General features: G+C 48.6%; 1 protein-coding gene across 2 annotated transcripts; it reads right to left on the reverse strand.

The window, feature by feature from the left end:
- Positions 1–8,217: 8,217 nt before the first annotated feature.
- LGALS12 (galectin 12) lies at positions 8,218–19,968 on the reverse strand. Of its 2 annotated transcripts, XM_067748654.1 has the most exons (9): positions 19,742–19,968; positions 17,928–18,016; positions 17,620–17,833; positions 16,675–16,794; positions 16,076–16,114; positions 15,400–15,426; positions 14,688–14,776; positions 13,057–13,207; positions 8,218–12,592 (listed from the first exon to the last, which is right to left on the reverse strand). In XM_067748654.1, the coding sequence occupies exons 1-9, from the start codon at positions 19,808–19,810 to the stop codon at positions 12,446–12,448; spliced, it is 945 nt and encodes a 314-aa protein (XP_067604755.1). In that variant the 5' UTR covers positions 19,811–19,968; the 3' UTR covers positions 8,218–12,445. The 2 variants fall into 2 exon arrangements, with proteins under 2 accessions (XP_067604755.1, XP_067604756.1); XM_067748655.1 differs by lacking the exon at positions 15,400–15,426.
- Between the last annotated feature and the right edge of the window lie 906 nt (positions 19,969–20,874).

Genomic DNA, 20,874 nt, shown 5'->3' on the forward strand with positions numbered 1-20,874 from the left:
CAACTATTCCTACTCCAGGAAGGGGGGCCTTTAGAGGCACAGAGGTGCCAACCCCGAGTGCACTTACCTAGGCCATCATAAAAACTCCAGGAAATATTAGGTCAGAAGCCATGGGGGAGGCCAAATGGGGTGCTGCGCTCCACAGGGCAAGGCTTCAGGAGGTGGGGGCCTTGGAGCACGTGGATCCAGGAGTTCATTGCCCCTGGAGGACACGTCGGGCTGCAAGAAGCAGAACTTAACTAAAGGGGGTTTTGACAGCCTGGATAGTCAGTGTCTCCGTAACAAAAAGACAGAGGCAGGTGACTCCGATTCAGTTCAGCAGCTCACCAAGGCCACCAAGGACCCAATCATTTTACAAATCTGAGGAAAACTGTAAATTCAAAGTTTGCAAAGTTCAAAAAGTCCCAAGCAGGACAAAAACAAAGAAAATCACACAAAGTCAACAGCACAACCAAATTGTCGAAAAGCAAAACGTTAAAGAGAAAAGCCTTAGAATCAGCTAGAGAAAAAGACACATTAAAAACACTAGAACAGGGCTTCCCTGGTGGCGCAGTGATTGAGAGTCCGCCTGCCGATGCAGGGGACACGGGTTCGTGCCCCCGTCCGGGAGGATCCCACATGTCGCGGAGCGGCTGGGCCCGTGAGCCATGGCCGCTGAGCCTGCGCGTCCGGAGCCTGTGCTCCACAACGGTGAGAGGCCCACGTACCGCAAAAAACAAAACAAAACAAAACACAGTAGAACAGTTTATCACCAGAAACAGAATAAGCCAGAAGACAATTAAACATCTGTAGAGTGATGAAAAATAAAATGAGAAATCAGAGTACGTATCCAGCTAAAATATTTTTCAAGAGCAAAAGTGAAAGAAAAATGTATTCTGATAAATAACACGTAGGAGACTTCATTGCCAGCACTCTTGCACTATAAGAAATATATTTCCTCTTTCACCTCAATCAGTTTTCACCTCATGTATTTGAAGCTCTGTTGTTCGGTACATTCATATTTGCGATTGGTAAATATTCTTGGTGGATTGACCCCTGTATTATTATAAAATGTTCCTCTCTGTCCCTGGTCATTTTCTTTACTCTGAAGTCTACTTTTTCTGATATTATTATGGTCTCCCTGATCTCTTCTGAGTAATGTTTGTGTGTGTATATTTTTCTCTCTGTTTACGTTTGACCTACACATATCATTATATCGATACTTGAAGTGAGTTTCTTGTAGACAATGGATTTAAAAAATCCATTCTATCGATCTCTCTCTCTTTTTTTTTTTTTTTTTTTGCGGTACGCGGGCCTCTCACTGCTGTGGCCTCTCCCGTTGCGGAGCACAGGCTCCGGACGCGCAGGCTCAGCAGCCATGGCTCACGGGCCCAGCCGCTCCGCGGCATGTGGGATCTTCCCGGACCGGGGCACGAACCCGCGTCCGCTGCATCGGCAGGCGGACTCTCAACCACTGCGCCCCCAGGGAAGCCCTCGATCTCTCTTTTAACTGATTTATTAAGCCATTTGTATTTTATGTAATTGTTGATATGTTAGGGGCATGGGTCTGCCATTACACTGTTTTGAACACTTTCTCTGTTCCTTCTGTATTTGTTCTTCTGCTTCACTTTTCTTGCCTTTGTATGTCTTACCTGAACATTTTTAGAATTCTATTATCTATAGTGTTTTTGCAGATTTTTTTGGTGGTTGCTCTAGGTATTATATTATCGTTATAATCGATGAACCCACATTGACACATCATTATCACCTGAAATCTATAGTTTACGTTCACATTCACTCTTCCAAGGGACATTTTTATGCAGTTTTGGGGGCCTCTTTCTCTGCAGCTCCCTGTTCTCTGGTACCCTACTCCTTGAATCCCAGTGGTCTTAGAAAATCCCTGAACTCGGATCTGCTTCCTGTCAGTCTACGTCTGACCCTGTTTACCCGCACCAAGGTTTGGGAAATACCCTCAGGCATAAGTCTGGGCGCATGTGAGCCTTGCCTCCATCACGTCCCTTCTATCAAGGATCTTTGTTGCTCTCCAGTGGCTACAAACCCTTTTGAAAATAGTTCAGAGATTCACAGGAAGTTGCAAAGATAATACAGAGAAGTCCTGTTATCTTCAGCCAGTTTCCCCCAATAGTTACATCGAACAAAACTGTAGTACAATAACAGAACCAGGAAATTGTCATCGGCATAAGTGTGTGTACAGTTTTATGTCATTTTATCACATGTATAGATTCATGTAACCACCATAACCACCAGAAGACAGACGGTTCCGTTACAGCAAAGCTCTCCGTCAAGCTACCTCTTTATAATCACAGCTCTTCCTCTCCCTCCTACCATTGCTAACCCCTGGAAAATGCTTATCTGTCCTTTATAATTTTGTCTTTCTTGAGAATGCTGTATAAATAAAATCACACATGTGAAGTTTTGAGACTGGCTTTTTTCACTCAACATATTTCCCTCGATATCCATCCAAGTTGTTGCCTGCATCAACAGTTTGTTCCTTTTTTATTGCTGAGTAATATTCCTTGATATGGATGTATCACTGTTTAACAGTTCACTTGTTGTAGGATAACTTTAGTTGTTTTTAGTTTTGGGCGATTACAAATAAAGCTGCCATGAACAATTGTGTCCAGGTACTTATGTGAACATAAATTTAATTTCCTGCTTCCATGTGTGATGGGCCAACTGCATACTGTGGTCCCCTTCTCAGGCTTTGGAGTTTCGATCAAAGTTTGATCAGTGAATCATAGACTGAGCAGTGCAGATGAAACCAAGAGTGAGGCGCTGGAATCCATCTAGAAGGCCGGGCAGGAGAACACACACAGCCTGGGCTCCATGATGTCTACGCTATGTCCTCTTGATTGATAAGGGAAGATCCGTAGTGGATTGGCTCCCTCACTTCCCTTTGCTGGTCTTGGGAAGAGCGGGCGTCAGCTGCTATTTTGCAAACTTGTATAAGGATTCTGTTATTACATAAGAGCCTCTTTTCCCTGGGGGACCATGAGGTCTTTGCAGAGTGGATATCTCTTTTCTGTGACCACAGACTACATGTCTGGCACATGGGGAGGGGGAGGCACTGTGAGTGATACAGGCGGGGATCTGGTCCTTGTTCTAGAAGCTGTGTCTGTCTGGGTCTTGGGGCCCAGCTTGTTCACGCCCAGTTCACAGAGGAGCCTCGATACTGAGTCTGTGGGGGAAACCTTGGGTCTCTGGGAGGTGAGCTAATCCCTGTCTTTCCTCCCTCTGCTGCTGGTGAGGGTTTAGACCCTTCTCAGCCCCCAAACAGCACCTCTGTCCCCTGTTTCCTTTCACAGTCTTTTCCTCCCAGTTCAAGAGCATTCTAGTTTAAGCTGTGTAATATCCAGCAGCGTTGATTTTCTGTGTGATTGAAGTTCTAGGCGGGGTGGGATTCAGCTCAGGGGTGTGCAGCTGAAAAAGATAAGCTGCGTTCATACATTTATTCCCGGAATCGGAACAATTCCAGGAAGGCATGTATCATAATCTTAAAAAAAGGAGCTTGTCTGGCCTAGTTCCAGAAGGGAACTTCCCCACCCCTAGTGACCATTCCCTGTTTCTTCATCCAGATGGAGGTCAAGGGTAGACTTCAGCTCAGCATTGCTATTGACAGTGCCCTGGCCATGGTCTTAGACATCTGGGGACATTTAGGGATGGAGTGAATAGTCCCTACATGTCCTCCAGATGGAGACCATCTCTGGCTCTGCCCTGGCTGACAAGGTGCCTTGGGATGAGACAGCAGAGGAGCTGCGTAGGAGTCCTGGCCCCACGGAGCCTCCAGCCCTCCTGCTTGCACAATTGCTTTGCTTCTCTCCCAAGCCAAGCCCCTCAGTGGATGCTGGAGATGCAGAGAGGGAGGGACGAGCACACAGAATCCTGCCTGCATGGAGCTCCAAGTCCAGAGGGGTGCAGACAGGAACAGGGAATCACAGCACGACACAATCATGGGGGGAGACGGGGAGGTCCTGGGCGCCTGGGGACCCAGAGGGTGGCAGCTGACCAGGCTGGGGCCTGCAGGGTAGCTTCTCAGATGTGGGGTGTCTGATGGGGAAGAAGAGGAGGGGGGGTATGGAGCAGGGTGTGAGGTCAGAGAGAACTGGATGTGCACAGGAGCAGAGGCAAAGACAAGCAGTGGGTCAGGGAAAGGGCAAGTCATTCAGTCAGCCTGGGTGGAGCAGGAAGGGCGAGGAGAGGTGAGGAGGGCAGGTCAGGAAGTGCTGTGAGCTGCCCAAAGGACCTTCCCTGTGCTCTGACGTCAGAGGAAAGTCATGGGCAGACGTGCCCTTAGGAGGCAGGTCACAGAGAGTCTTGGGGACACTGGATGTGGAGTGATGGGAGCAGGGGGGGCACAGTCAGGGGGCCGAGGGGGTCACAGAGGCAGGGATGGGGCTGTCCTGGACCAAGTCAGTGGATGGGAGATGGACGAGGCAGTGAATTCAGGAGAAACTTCCAGGGTTGGCATTGACTGGACTTCGTGATTGGATGCAGGTGGCAGGAGTTGGGGTGAAGGAGGAGCAGAGGGAAAGGATGTGCTAGGGAGATGGAAGACTTAGGATGGTCCTCTTTTGGGACTGGGAAACCTGGAGGAGGGGTTGGAAGGGGGGATGTCATTCCCCAGATCAGGAATGTAGAGGGAATAGAAAAAGTATTAGTTCTTGCAGCTGGGGTGCCCTGGGGTGGAACATGGATGGTGAGGAATGGGGTGAGGAAGGGAAGAGAGTCAGGACCATGGGGTGCCTAGTGAGAGATGTGGGCAGAGGAAAGACCCAGCTTGAACTCTTCACACAAGTGACCTTGAGCAGGTCATCGCCCTTGAGGGCCACATGGCAGGTGTCCACCCCACTGCAGACACAGCTGTGTGATCCCACAAGGTCCTGGTCCCTGGCCGAATTGCCTGTTGGGTCACATTAAGATCCCTTCAACTTGCATCTTCAGGACATCAGCTCTGAGAGGAGGGCATCCTGGGGCCAGGAGGGGATCTAAGTGGGGGCTCAATGTGACCCTGAACACCACGAGCGGGGGGTGCCGGGCTTGAGGGTCAGTGTGCAGGAAGGGCAGGGACTCAAGACTGACTGCTCAGTGCTGTCCTGGGTGGGCCTGGCTCTTGGACATGTTGGAAAGATGCTGTACATACCGTGTCATGAGTACACATGTGCAGAAACACATCCACACAGCCCTGTGCATGTGGAGGCACATCTGAATGAACGTGTACTCAGCCAGCACAGTCCCTGGACCCTCCCTCCTTTCCCATGTCTCGGTGCGGGGGGGGGGGGGGGGTGCCGGCCGAGACAACTGCTTGCACCTTCCGAGTTCCCCACCAGTTGATGAAGCTGAAGCATCCCCCCTTACCCCCAAAGAAGCCACTCTCTGGGCAGTGGGGCTCAGGTTCATGTACCTCTGGCTGTTCTAGGGCAGGCAGGCCAGACACTACACCTGGAGACCTGGTTGAGATTTTTCAAAGTGGCTACGAGATGAGAACGTGATCCTTCTGGCCCCCGCAAGCAGGGAAGGATTTTCTGTCTAAATATCATCCCTTGAGTTTGGAAGCATGAACGTGTGCACACTGAATTGTGTTCTTTTCCACCTTGAGTTCTTTGGACATATTGTAAAAGACTCCGAAACTTTATTCTCTATAGGATGGAATTTGTTGTACACGGATTGAGCTGCACTTTTTGGTAAATCCTCTCACATGTCCCCAGAGGAGCTTGTTTGCAAAAGATCCACACAGCGTCAGTCTGGCTCCAAGGAGAGGGCAGGGCCTTCGGAGCTTGCAAGTCCTGCTTCCAAATCCTGGCTCCACCATATCTCAGCAGAGTCCTTGGGTGCTACTCCATCTCCCTGAGGCTCAAGAGACAACTTCTTAAGGGGAGATGATAATACTTGTAACCCTTTGGGATAGGGGAGGGATGAAACGAGACAGCAAGCTCTAGAGCGCAGGCTCAGTAGTTGTGGCGTACGGGCTTATTTGCTCCGTGTCGTGTGATCTTCCTGGACCAGGGCTCGAACCTGTGTCTCCTGCATTAGAGGGTGGATTCTTAAACACTGCGCTACCAGGGAAGTCCCAAGAGAGTAGATCTTATAAGTTCTTATAAGTTCTCATCACAAGAAACAAATTGTAACTATGTGTGGGGGTGGGTGTTAACTAGACGTATTGTGGGGATCATTTCACAATATATACATATATTGAATCATTATGTTGTACACCTGAAACTAATATCATGTTATATGTCAATTATATCTTAATACAATTAAAAAAAAATTTAAGTATGTATATTATAATTCCTAGAGGTAGCACTAAAATAATTATGCAAAGAGATATAGTAAAAAAAGACAATAGGTTAATTGAAATTGGATGCTAAAACTGTTCAAATAATCCAAAAAAAAAAAAAAGAAAAAAGGCAGGAAAGGGAAAAACAGAGAACTAAAAAACAGTGGGAACAAATAGAAAACAAACAATAAAATGGTACACCTAAAACCAAACCTATCAATGACTACTTTAAATGTAAATGGTCTAAACACACCAATTAAAAGAAAGATATTGTCAGAATGGATTTAAAAAACCAACCAACCAACAAACAAAAACTAAAACCATAACCCAACTATGTGCTATATACACAAAACTCAGTTCAAGTATAACGATACAGATAGGTTAAAAGTAAAACGGTGCTCTGTGATGATCTAGATGGCTGGGATGGTGGGTGGGGTGGGAGGGAGGTCCAAGAGGGAGGGGATATACGTATACATATAGCTGATCCACAAACAGCAGAAACTAACACAACATTGTAAAGCAATTATACTCCAGTTAAAAAAAAAGAAGTAAAAGGATGCCAAAAAGATACAACATACACACACTAATCAAAGAAAGCTAGAGTGACTATATTGATATCAGACAAAGTGGACTTCAGAGTAAAGGGATAACTAGGGACTTTGCAAAATGACAAAAGAGTCAATTCATTAAGAAGAAGACATATGTGTTGGGGATCCCCAAGACCACCCCAGGTTCAGTGATTCACTAGAAGGACTCATAGGACTTATCATATAGTCATACTTCCAGCTAAGATTTATTACAGTAATGGATACAAAGTGAAATCAGCAAAGGGAAAAGGCACACGGGGTGATGTCCAGAAGAAAACCAAAGGCAAACTTCCAAAGTTCTCTCCAGTGCATTCACACGGGATGTGCTTAATTCTTCCATTGATGAGTTGCGACATGTGCAGTGTTGCCTACCAGGGAAGTTCTCTGAGTCTAGAAATTCAGGCTTTTATAAAGGGTAAGTAATACAGGCACCCTCTGCCTAGCATGTACCAAAATTCTAGATTCCCAGAAGAAACCTGGGTGTTCAGCATAAACTATATTTTTAATATAAACTGTTTAGGCACAGTGAGCCACTCTTAATAGTTAGGAATGTTTTATGTCAGTATAGGAATTGTTTACCAGTTAAGTTCCCAGATACTAGCCAAGATCAACCTTGCAAGCAGGCTTTTCTAAGAATCGCTGTTTCAGGACTAGCATGGTCATTTTTTTTCTGCACAACATAATAATCCAAAGTTTTTTGCACAGTATTTTTTTTATTCTACATGATTAATATACAAAATGTCTCCACTTCCCTGGAGAAACAGTATCATATCTAAAACACACTTTGATATGCACTGAACAATAGAGCTTCAAAATAAAGGAAGCAAAACCAGACAGAACTGAAAGGAGAAATAGATAAATATGCAATTGTAGCTGAAGACTTTCACACTCCTCTCTGAAAACCTGACAGGACCTGTAGACCAGAAAGCCAGCCATAATACAGAAGAACTGAAAAACACCATCAACAAATTGGATCTAATTGACATTTATTGAACACTCAACTCAACATCAGAGTACACATTCTTTTCAAGTGTCCACAGAACATTCACTAAAGCTTATATTCTGGATCATAAGAAAATATTTAAAATTTTTAAATAATTGAAATTATACAAAGTGTGAGTTAAACTACAGCTCAATAACGGAAAGATATCAGAATGATCTACAACACTTGGAATTAAATGACATACTTCTAAATAATCCATTGGTCAAAGAGGAAGTCTCAATGGACATTAGCAAATATTTTAAAATGAACAAAATGTAAACCCAAAATATAAAAATTTGTGTGTTATAGCTAAAGTGCCGAGAAGAAATTTATTGTATTAAATGCTTGTGCTAGAAAAGAAGAAAAGTTTAAAATCAGTATTCTGAGCTTCCAACTGAAGAAATTAGAAAAAAAGAGCAAAATAAACCAAAGCAAGCAGAAAGAAGGAAATAATAAAGATAAGAGTGGAAATCTATAAAACTGGAAACCGAAAACAGAAGAGGAAATCAATAGGGCCAAAGCTGTTTTTCTGAAAAGGTCAATTAAAAAAAGGGAAAAAGATTCAAATTATACCAATATCATAAGTGAAAAAAGGGCTTTCACTAAAGATCCCCCAGACATTAAAACGATAAGAAAATAATATTATGCACTCCGCCTACATATATACATTGGATGACTAAGATTAACTGGACCAATTTCTTGAAAAACACGAACTACCAAAACCAACCCAAGATGAAATAGATACGTAGCCTATTTCTATGTCCTATTACAGGAATTGAATTTTTAATTAAAAATCTTCCAAATGGAAATATCCAGGTCTAGATAGCTTCCCTGGCAAATTCTATGAAAGATTAAAGAAGTATCCCCAATTTTTACAAACGCTTCCAGAAAATAGAGGAGGGGACAGCATTACCCTGATACCAAAAACAGACAATGATAGTGCAGGAAAGTAATATTAGAGATCATTATCCTTCATAAACCAGATGTTAAAATCCTCAAAAATATTTTAGCAAATCAAATCCAGCTACAGGCCTACCTCAGAGATATTGTGGGTTTGGTTCCACATCACCACAATAAAGCGAATATCACAATAAAGAGAGTCACAGGAATTTTTTGGTATTCCAGTGCACATGAAAGTTATGTTTGCACTGTACTGTAGTCTATTAAGCATACAATAGCATTCTATCTAAAAAACGACATACATACCTTAATTAAAAAATTATGCTGTTGGAAAAAATGGCACTGATAGACTTGCATGACACAGGGTTGCCATAAACCTCGAATTTGTTAAAAGATGCAATATCTGTGAAGCACAATTAAGATGAAGCACAGTAAAATGAGGTATGTCTATATTTTCAAAAGGAATAATACACCACGGCAAAGTAGAGTTTATCACAGAAATGCAAGTCTGGTTGAATATTTGATTATCAATTATGTAATACACCATATTTATAGCCTAAAGAATAAAAAACAAATGTTCATATCATTTGATGCAGAAAAAACCTTTGACAAGATTCAACATCCATTCATAATAATTTGTGATAAATTCATAATAATAGTAATAATAATAAAAACTCTCAGTAAACTAAAATATAAGGGTATGTCCTTAACTTGATAAGGGGCATCTACAAAAAATCTATAGTTAATATTATAAGGCTTCCTCCCTAATATTGGGAACAAGGCAAAGAAGTCTACTCTCATTCGTCCTACTCAACATTGCACTAGAATTCTTAGCCAGCATAATAAGACAGGAAAAATAAAGTCTTATAGATTGGAAAGGAAGAAGTAAAATTGCCCCTTTTCACAGACAACATGTAAAAGATTTATGTAAAAGATTCTGTGTAATAGACAAAAACACTTCAATATATAGAAAATCAATCATATTTCTATATAATTATAATAAACAATTGCAAACTGAAGTTAAAAAATACCACTTACAATAACCCTAAAAAGATGAAATACTTAGCTATAAATCTAACAACACATGTATAGGATTTGTATGCTAAAAACTAGAAGATGCTGATGAAATAAATCAAAGACCTAAGTAAATGGTAAGACCTGTTGTGTTAGTGGATTGAAAGATTCAACATAATAAAGAGGTCAATTTTTCCCAAGTTGCTTTATAAATTTTAATGCAATTCCCTTCAAAATCCCTGCAGGATATCTTGTAGGTATGGACAAGCTGCTTCTAAAATTTATAAGAAAAGGCAAAGGATCAAGAAGAGTCAAAATAATTTTGAAGAAGAATAAAGTTGGAGGAATTACATTACCCATTATCAAGATTTACTACAAAGATGCAGTAGTCAAGACAGTGTGGTATTGGCCAAGAGATGGACACATAGATTAATGGAACAGGATAGAGTCCAAAAATAAGCTTGCCCAAATATGGCCAATTGATTTTTGACAAAGTTGCAAAAGCACTTCAACAAAGGATAGATAGTCTTTTCAAAAATGTTACTGGAATAATTGGACATCCAAATGCAAAAACCAAACCAAACCAAACCAAAAGAAACCTCATAAAACTTCAACCTAAACTGCACAACATAATTAACAATTAATTTAAAATGGATCATAGATCTATATGTGAACTATGAAGTATAAAACTTTTAGAAGAAAACAAAGGAGAAAATTTTCATTAGGCAAAAACTTCTTAGATATGACACCAAAAATACGATTCCAGAAAAAATTGATGAATTGGACTTTATCAAAATTAAAAACTTTTGCTCTGTGAAAGAAACTGTTTAGAGAATGAAAAGATAAGCTAAGACTGGGAGAAATTACTTACAAACCACATATTTAACAAAGGACATTTATCCAGCCTATATAAAGAAACTCTTAAAAGTCAGTGATAAGAAAACAAACAACTCAGTTAAAAATGGAGAAAAGATCTGAACAGGCACTGCACCAGAGAGAATACACAGATGGAAAATTAGCACATAAAAAGATGCTCAACATCTTTAGCCACTAGGCAAATACAAATTAAAGCCACAATGAGATACCTCTACACACCGATGAAGATGGCTAACATAAAAAATACTGACAATTATGAGCATTGATGAGCGTACAGAACGACTGGAAATCTCATAGATTGCTGGTGGGAAAGCAAAATTCCCAAAACTACTCTGGAAAATTGTGACAGTTTCTTATAAAGTTAAACATGCATTTACCATATGATCCATCAATCTCACTAGTAGGTATTAACCCAAGAGAAATGAAAAGTTACATTCATACAAAGACTTGTATACAAATGATTTTAGCTGCTCTATGCATTAATTGTCAAAAACTGAAAACCACCCGAATGTTCTTCAGTGGGTCAATTGTGGTACGACGGGATACTACTGAGTAATAAACAGGAATGAGTCACTGATACATACAGCCACTTAGATTAATCTCCAAAGGGTAATGCTGATTGAAAGAAATCAGTTTCAAAAGGTCACATCCTACCTGATTCCATTTTTATGACATTCTCAAAAACACAAAATAGAGTCATGGAGAGCAGATCAGGGAGTTGCTGGGTGTTAAGGGAGCGGATGGAGGAGGTGCAAATACACAGAAATAACACCAGGGCATTTTTTGGAATGATGGAGCTGTCATATATCTTGATTGTGGTAGGGGCCACACAGATCTACGTATATGTTAAGACTCAGAATTTTACCCACCCCCCCAAAGTCAATTTTATTGTGTTAACTAAAAAAATAAAATAAAGAGTAAGGACAACCACTAGAAGTATAAAATGGAATTTACAACTTCCAAATCAGCATAAGGAAAAAACGGGGGAGGGTGATAAAGAAGACTTTATCAATCCAATAGCAAGTCTGAAAGCTGAAAATACGATGAAAAATAGCAATGGTAAATAGAAAACACAAAATATGATGGTAAAATATAAATAAACCAGATATTCCGGGAACCACAGGAGTAGAACTATGGCCAGGCACGTGGTCCTCCCGTGGAGGGATGACCTTGCAGATATCTCCCTTGCAGATAACGTGGCTGCGTGACTGAGTACTTGCCAATGAGACGTGAGTGATAGCGTGTGCTAATCCCAGGTCGGGCTTATGACATCAGATGGGCCTTGTCCGTATTCTCTATTTGCCTTCTCAGTGGTTGAAACCTAGATGTGGTGGCTACTGAGCTTCTGCCATGCAGGTGATGCTGATGCCCTGGGGGGTGGTGGCATGATGACTAGGATGACCCAGAAGGTCCATAATGAGCAAAGTTGCCCCACTGACCTGGACGATTTTTCTGTTTAGATGAGAAGGAAATAAACATCTAAATGTTTAAAGCCGCTGCATTTTGGAGTACCTTCATTGGGCTACAAAGCCTGCCTCCTTGTCTAGGCCCTGAAGGAAGGCACAGACAAATCCCAGGCTCCTGGTGGAGGGAACTGCAGAGTCTCTGGAGCCTTCACACTCTTGTGCCCCCTTGCTGCTGTGGGGTCCAAAGCACCTGCAGACTCAGGCTCCTGGTTCCAGAAGTGAGCCAGGCCTGACACCCTGTTGGCAGGTGGAGATTTTAATGAGGATAGGAGAGTGGGGCCATCTGATGGGGCCCCGGCTATAGGCTGGCCCTCTTCTTCTCTGGCTGGGCTCTCTGGATCCCTCCTCAGTAGTGGACGCAGTAGAGCTGGACGCTGCCACTGATTCGCAGCTCCCGCAGCCGCTCCAGGGCCTGCTGGCCCAGGCTGGTGGTCCCCACGCCCTGCCCACTGAGCGCCAGCTTCAGCTCTCCCTCTTGGCATAGGAGCAGAACCTGGGAAAGGAGGGCATGGGGCTCTGCAGGCTTCCAGACCCTCCCTTGCCTGCCTGATGCCCCACCTGGCAAGGACACAAAGATTGCACCCATGGGGCACCCAGTGGTGGAAAAGACCAGGACTAGGGGCCCAGCTCATCATCAGCCCTTCCACAAGGATCTGCCCAGGCTTTGGCCTCAGTTTCACCATCTGTAAAAGGGGTCGTTGCTCTCCCTGGACGAGTGGTCTCAACCTCAGCGGCACACTGGAGTCATTAGGGGGGCTTTTTGATAATGCTGAGGCCAGGGCCCCCCCTGATTAATTAAAGAGGGGTTTTTGGGCATGGGATCCCCAGCCCAGATCTCCTCTCCCCCAGTGGGCACTGGCTTCCCTGCCCCGCCCCCGACACACCCCCAGTCTCCCGGATGGGAATGTGGCTCTGCACTCCACCCCAGAGGGACCAGGCATATTGGCTCCGACCCACCTCGAAGAATCGCTGCGGGTAGAAGAGGAAGGGGGCCAAGATCAGTTTCTTCCGGCCCCAGCGGGAGACCCAGGCCAGAGTTCTGTCGGCGAAGGAAGCCCTGAGCGTCACAGGAACGTGGGCGGCGTCGTCCAGCAGACTGAGCGTGAAACTGCGGAAAGGGGCCGGAGAAGGGGCTGAAGGCTTGCTAAGTGCCAGGGGCGGTGCTAAGCCTTGATGTCTGTGGCCCAGGGCTGACTTAACCTGTAGAAATGTTCTGGCTGGTCCACGGTATTCTTCAACTTTAAAGTAATACCATTTTCAAAAATTGAGAAAGTTTATATAAAAGATAGCTTTCAGCTTCTCTTTTAAATAATTAGAAGATCTGGCATCAGAAGATCTATGGAAATATTCTTTCCACTTCACCACATTCCCAACCTGGTGCCTCACTATGTGACCTGCCTGGCCTCTGAGGACACGTGAATCATGGCCCTTGAGAGAGACAGCAGTAAAATCATTTGCTGTGTCACTAATAATAACCATGTGAATTGAGCTAAGATAAGCACCTAGTCTCCTGGCTCCAAGCTTGGGGAGGAGTGGGGTTCTTTCCCTCACTGGGAACTTTTTCATTTTCCCTGTAGAGTGGGATTATCTTTCTCCTTTTTTTCTGATGGGGGAACTCAGCACTCCAGGCTAAGAGAGGTGTAGTGACCTGGCCAAGACCACAGATTTTTTTTTTTTTTTTTTTTTTTTTGCGCTACGCGGGCCTCTCACTGTTGTGGTCTCTCCCGTTGCGGAGCACAGGCTCTGGACACACAGGCCCAGCGGCCATGGCTCACGGGCCCAGCCGCTCCGCAGCATGTGGGATCTTCCCGGACCGGGGCACGAACCCGTGTTCCCTGCATCGGCAGGCGGACTCTCAACCACTGCGCCACCAGGGAAGCCCTGCACAGGTTTTAAGTGTCCTCAGCAGAAGTCAAACCCAGGAAATCTGGCCCAGAAAAGTCATGAAATCTAATGCAATTCCAGAAGGAAGGAAGGGAGGAGGGAAGGAAGGATGGAGGGGAAGAAGGAAAGGAAAGAAGGTAAAGGAAAGAAACAAAGAAAGGGAACGAGAAAGACACTTGTCTAAGTGGCGTGGAATCCGCAGGTTTGGGAAATGAAGCATGAGCACCCCCTATGGGAGAAGTCAGGAAGCATCCACTTGGTTACTGCGTCCCTCCAAGTCCCCACCTCCCAGCACTGGGCCTCTTCTCTGGGGTCGCCTGGCTGTGTTTCCTAAACCAGGGCACTGTGGGAGGTCACATCCTCTCTCTGGGTCTCAGCCTGTGCCTTTAAAGGGCCTTTCCTGAGGCTCCAGCTGGGACCTGCGGTGAGAGGCTGGTTGGCCTGACCACATGCACAGACAGGGAAGATACTCCCGGAGTGGGAGTTGCTGGTGCCACGAAGGCACCAGAGCCCTGGACCCGACCCCAGATCAGACTTTCACAAGCCCTGCAACCTTGGGCAACTTACTTCTGCTCTCTGCTCCTCCGTTTCCTGATCTGGAGGATGGGGATTGAGCAGTGGTGCTGGGGGTTAAAGCTGCGATGTTTATCAAGCTTGTGCCTGGCACAGAGATGCCCCTCCTGCCCCTCCTTCTGCATACTTACTCCTTTGGCTCCGGCAAGACCAGCCCCCTCACTATGATGACCTGTCCGGGCCAGAGACCCTGGGGAAGGGCACGCGAGCAGGGCACCTCCTGAGGGAACACGGGAGATGACTGAGAGGGGGACTCACAGAGGGGCTCGGGGAGGGATACTGCCCCTAGGAGCTGCTTCATGGGCTGCCCTCAGGGGCCAGGGAGCCCCGGGGCTGGTTAATCTCTGCCTCTAGGCCTGCATCCAGGAGACACTTGTGCTCAGTTATTAAACACCTACTGTGGGCCTGTCTCCAGTACTCGGCTCTCTCTGGCCTCCCCCCCACCCGCCCAGCCCCCGTGCTGGGAGCCCCTAATGCTGTGCTCCAAACTGTAACGGCTCATTCATTGGTCTGCCCCCCTACCAGCCTGTGGGCAGCTGGGGGGGGGGCTGGGACTGATTTGTCCCTCCATCCTAGAGCCTGGCTCTGGGCCTAGCACAGGAGAGTATCAGATAATTGTGTGCAGAATAAATGGAGAAAAGGTAAAATGAAGCTGGAGTTTCAGCCTGAAGTCGACTGGCCCACCCATAGCCTGCAGTTTCCTATAAAGAAGGGGAGACACTGATGCTGAGGCCATATGCCACCAGCATATGGGATATGAGTGGGAGGGGGTGCCCTCCCACTCCTGATGGAGCAGGTGAGGGACTGTCCCTCTGCCAGGCCGAGAAGGGGGAGGTCACTCACCAGGCTGGGGCTCTTCAGCAGGAAAGGCTGTCAAGGAGAGAAAAAGGGGACATGGAGGCCACATGGTGTTTGCTCATTGAAAGGGACCCTCGATATTATTCTTTAAAAATGGGGATATTTGGGGTTTGCCCCTCTCACAGATAATACAGGGAAATGACTGGAACCCCAGTGGGGCCCTCTTGAATTCAGATGGACACCAGCTCTGGAATAATGCAGGAGAACTGGACGGGGGGTGGGGGTGGGCGTGGGTGGGGGGAAGGTCCTGTCATGCACGCACTCTGTGGCTCTGAGCAAGTCCCTGGGTGCGTCATCTCCCCTTCTGCCCTGCTGGCCAACCCACTACCTCACAGGGATGTTAAGAACTGAAAGCTCCAATTGAGACGGATCTTCTGATAGGAAGACTGGGGCCCTGCCCGTTCCGGGAAGCCAGCCTACCCCCAGCCATCCTCCCGAACTGGCCCTGGTGCTGGGAGAGGCAAATCCAGGCTCCCAGGGACTGAGGTGGGGCCAGCCGTCTCCATGGCAACCGCACAGTGAGGGACGGGGCAGATGGGCCTTGTGCAAAATGAGCAGCAGCCCGGCGAGGGGCGGGTCCCGCTGGGGGAGGAGGGAGAGTCAGTGGCTCAGCTGGCGTGGCTGGGACCGCGAGGGCCAACCCTGCTCGCAGGAGACTCACGTGTCCAACCGGATACTCGCTACCGCCCTCCACAAATGGCTGTGAGGAGAGAGAAAAAGCAGCAGGCCAGATTCGGGACCACTGCAAGCCCCAGAGCTTGATTGATTTCGCTCCCACCTGCCCTCCAGTGCCTGGGAGGGGCAGAGGCCAGCTTTGGCCTTGAGAGCTCCTCCTCTCCCCGAGGCCTCGCCGGGGCTTCTCCAACCCGGCATTTGGAACACGCTGATTCCCGGGCCCCACCTCCGACTTACTGAATCAGAATCTCTGATGGCGGGTCTCAGAAATCTGCATTTTTAATCAGCTCCTCAGCTGGGAATGATACCCCACAGGTCCAAGACTCCAAGTCATCCGCCTCTGGCCACTGCTCCTCATTGACCAGACCCCATGCCCAGGCTAGGATTCTGCCCGAGGCTCTTGGACCCACCTTCTGTGGTCACCTCACCCCTCCTCATGTCCAACACCTGGATGGATGCCCTCCACCTTGGCTATAATTGGTGTGACAGGGCTTGTCTGGGGCGGGAGGGGGTCCTGGGCCTGTCCAGGCATCAGGGGAAGTCAGAGGCTGCTGCCACCCAGGACTTGGCCCCAAGGGAACTTACGCTGATGTTCAGGAATCCAACGGCCGTCACCAGGATATCTCCATATATGCCCAAGGTGTCTACACGAGACAGCGGGAGCTGGTAGCGGTAATGGAGAAAGTGTTGTCCATTTACACTCACCTAGAGAGACAGACAGACTAGGCTGGCTCAGCAGCAGCTGATGGTCCTGAGTTCACACTAACGTGCCAGGCATCATGAACATCCTTTCTGGAATTTTCCTCATTTAACTTCACACCAACTCTACAAGGCAGGCATGTTTTACAGACCAGGTGCCCGAGGCTTGGGGAGCTGGCAACTTCAACGCCCCTCTGGGCCCCTGATACCCCATGCTGGCCCCATTTCGCCTCTCAGCTGACCCACCAGCAGCTGGAGCAGCAGCCCCCGAGCCCTCCCCACCATCCACAGGTGAGGAGCCTCCGGAGGCTGTGTGACCCCTGTCCCACAGGTGCCCCCCTCCACTGCTGGCTCCCACCAGCTCCCTCTCCCCTGGAGAAGTCTGAAGATCTTCCTGGCAGGAGTTCACATCAGCGGTGGAAGCCCTGAGGCTTCACTCTCCCTGTCCCTTCCCCCTCTTCCGTGAGACGGGGAGAATGACGGTTCCCTCCTCATGGACTGCTGTGAGGATGCAGTGAGCTAATATTTAAGGGATTAGAACAGCGCCCGGCATACTGCAGGCGCTCCCTAGACGCTCCCTGTGACGGTGGCAGTGGCACCCTCTGCAGGGCCGGCACCATAGGGCCCGCTGAATGCTGCCATCTGTATCGGGCCAAGTGGGCCCAGGGCAGCTTGGGACTGGGCTTGGCAGCTCCTTGGTCCTCTGGGTACTGGACTCTGAGCGCCATCCCCCCACATACCGCTTAACGCAGTGACATGGGGAACTTGGCTGAAGGAAAGAGAAGCAGAGGGACACAAGTTCTAGACTCCCTGATCTCCCCTTCCGTTCACCTTCATCTCCTCATTTCCAAAGAGAAAGAGGATGAGGAAGCTCGCTCCTTTCCGCAGGGCCAGATGGGGCCACCGGGCCTCGGCTTGCCAGCGCCCGCCGCGCAGGGTGTTGCAGATGACGTGCGGCTTGGTGGTGTGGAAGCGAGGGTTGAAGTGGATGGCGATATCTGGCCGGGGGTGCAGGCTGCAGCCGCACTGGAAGTCCACCTGGAACCTAGGGGAGATGAGGCCCCCAAAGGGCACCTGCGGCCAGAGACTCCCGGAGACCCTGAAGGTGGAGAGGGAGCCCTGCCGGGCGCTTCCCTTACCTGCGTGCATTTAGAGGAACCGCTCCCTGGAGCACCACCATCTTGCCTGCTCGCAGGCCACCAAAAATCGTCGCGACGTAAGGAACCACCTGAACGAGGGGATAAACCCATCCATACAGGGCTGAAGAAAGGGCCTAGGGACCCCTGGGTCGGGGGGTGCGGTGGGGAGGAAAGAGGAACAAGAAGACTCAGCGCTCCCACCCCAAACAGAAAATGTCCTAATGGGGAAAAATTAGTTTTCTCTGAAGTGTTCTCTTCCATCTTCTCCCCTTTCCTGGACCCTCACACATCAAAGCCACACTCACGGGCAAACCAGATTCAGCCCCACTGCCCCCTTGGGGCACCAGTCCGGCCCCTTACCCCAGCTCCTAGGGCACAGTAGTGCCCCCAGTGAGGCTTACTGTTCCCCGGTTGCCACCCTGGCCTCCAGAAGCCTGGTGTCGAGGCTTCCCAGGGACTGTTTACTGGCCAGAACCTGGGAAGTGGGAGGCAGAAGGGTGGACAAATTGGGATCTGAGCGCAGACCCTAATATGGACACCTGGAAAGATACCTGATAATGACCCCAGCCTACCTTCCCAGCTCACCTTTCCCCTGGCATTCCTAAAATACAGCGCACGCTTTGACCACTCCTGACCCTTGCTGGGGTGTTTCCTCTGCTCTCCTTCTACCCTGTGAAATCTGACTTGACTTTCCAGGCTCTGACACCTTCTCCAAGCATCGTCCATTCTGGTGCCTGAATTATTCCTTCCCTCGCCGTGCTCTCCCCTGGCACGGCTAGTTTGGCCCTTGGCCGTCTGGCTTCGAGGGAGCCGTGTGGCCGGTTGTTCATGCTGGAAGGCACAAGCCCTTCAGAGCCGAAGCCCTGTCTTTCGCTTCTCCAGGCTCAGTGCCTGGCCTGGCACAGAGTGGGCTCTGAGCAGGTGTGTGCAGAATAAATGTGAACATGCAGCAGGTACTCATTGGGCAGTATCTCGAGACAGGGCCTCGTGTGGTGTTCTCCAACTCCCAGCAGCCTTCAGAAGCCTGAACTGCCCAGAAAGAGCTGAGATCCAACCGCGTTGCCCTCCAGGTGGGATTTCGCAGCTTGCAAAGCAAGGAGCCACTGTAACCTGGGCGGCTGCTTCATCCCACCACTCAGGCACCTGGGCAAGTGTGGGAGACCTCGGGCTGTCAGAGCACCCACAGCTTAGCCAGGCTCAGCGTGTCAGTCCCTCCTGCTTCCCAGGCTCTGGGCCTGGCCTGTAATTAACTGAGCCAAAGCAGTTCTCCTGGGAGGCGAGGACCAAGTAAAGGGAAAGTGATAATTAGTGTTCGTTAGTGGGAGGGTGGAGTCTGCTGGGAGTTCAGCCTTCTGTAAAGCACTGTCGGGCTTCAGGAAATATGCAGGGCACTGGGCTGAAGGAGGAATCGAGGAAATCCCGACACCATCTCTCACTTGGAGGTTCCGACCTGACTCCCAGGCTGGAGATGAGCCTGCCCTTCCTAGTGATCGATGTTCCCCCGATGATACTACGCACTCCCCCAGACCCTCCTAGCCACCCATCGTACAGTAGGGGACACCACTCTGTCTCCAGGCCCTACTACTTTTAAAATGCAAGGACCCTGTGAACCCAGCAGTCATGGACACGCGAGTGGGAATGAGCTGTCAGCCACTTTGCTAAGCTCAGGGTGGCCTTCCAGAGCCCATGGGCAGGGGCCAGGGAAACAGGACCTATGACTGAGGGCCTCTCCAGCCCCCAACCTGGGATACGGGGCCCAGCTGGAAGGGGGAGCCCTGAGACCCAGGAGGTTCTGGACCCGAGCGGCTGCTCACCGGGTGGAAGACTGGCGGCTGCAGGATGAAAGTGTCAGGAAGCGGGTCCAGTTTTTCTCCAGGCGACATGGTGGAGGGGGGGCCTCCAACTTGGGCTGCAGGTCCTGATTCCAGGAGCCCTGCCCCCACTGGACTGACTCACCTTTCCCAGCCAGGTCCTAAATGCCTGGGGCAGCTCTCCCAGCTGTCAGTCTCACCTGCACCTGGCAGGGTCCTTCCTAATGGTGCTTGGAGCAGGTCTGGGAGGGCAGCTGTCCAGCGCCCCACACCAGCTCCAGCCCCACCGGCTGGACTGGGTGTCAGAAGAGATCCGTGTTGAAGGGCGCGTAGCTTGTACTAACTAACCCTCAGGGTCTGAAGCACAGAGCCCGTCGCAGAGGGAAGCCAGAGGCTGGCTCCTTTGGGGCCAGCGGGGTTTGTGATTTCCCGGGCTGCAGCCTGAGCCCTCCAGGGGTCAGAGGCAGGGGTGATGGTACACGGGGGCAGGTCCCAGGAGAAGCTCCGCCCCCAGCTTCCTGGACACCAAATGAGTGGCTTCCCCTCCCCTCCCCACGAAGGTTTCCATCTCTCTCCCTCATTTCCCCACCCCTTTCCCCACTCTTCTCCCTTTGGCAAATTTTACAGTCCTTTGGGGGCTCCATTTCAGCACTGGGTGGAAATGCCAGGGCCCAGACGGGGTCACAAGAAAGTGCGATGGGGAAAGGTGAGAAAAGGCAGGGAGAGAGAAGACCGTCTTAAGCTCAGAAAAGGGAGTGGTGGGCAGCGGGGAGCACACAGCTGCACCGAAGGAGACCTGGGTCCTTGCTCAGCTTCTGCTCTAACGTGCTGTGTGCCCTGGAACAAGTCACTGACCCTCTCTGGGGTTCCCTTCGATTATCTGTATGTAGAAAGGGTGATCACAGTAGCGTGTCTCCTGTCTCAAAGGGAGGTCTGTATCTGGGGGTGGGTCTAGGTTTCTGTCTTTTTGTTTTTTTCAAGCTCCCCTATGATCCTCTGAACTGGAATCATTCCGGTTCTGGTTCAAATTCCAATAAGCCTTTCCCTTTAAAAAGCAGCACAACCTCTCAACTTTATCATGAGTTGGGAGGCCCCAGGATCTGACCACAGCGTCAGACGTGGCAGCAGGGAATTGC

The sequence above is a fragment of the Pseudorca crassidens genome, chromosome 9 (assembly GCF_039906515.1).
Source record: "Pseudorca crassidens isolate mPseCra1 chromosome 9, mPseCra1.hap1, whole genome shotgun sequence".
Lineage (NCBI taxonomy): Eukaryota > Metazoa > Chordata > Mammalia > Artiodactyla > Delphinidae > Pseudorca > Pseudorca crassidens.

Excerpts from the sequence above, each read along its gene's own strand:
- LGALS12 (XM_067748654.1), bottom strand. The coding sequence starts at position 19,810 with ATGTCGCCTGGAGAAAAACTGGACCCGCTTCCTGACACTTTCATCCTG. Across the intron at positions 18,017-19,741 it reads AGCCGCCAGTCTTCCACCCG|GTGGTTCCTTACGTCGCGAC; the intron begins GTGAGCAGCCGC and ends CCCCTCGTTCAG. Across the intron at positions 12,593-13,056 it reads ACCCGCAGCGATTCTTCGAG|GTTCTGCTCCTATGCCAAGA; the intron begins GTGGGTCGGAGC and ends CTCCTTTCCCAG.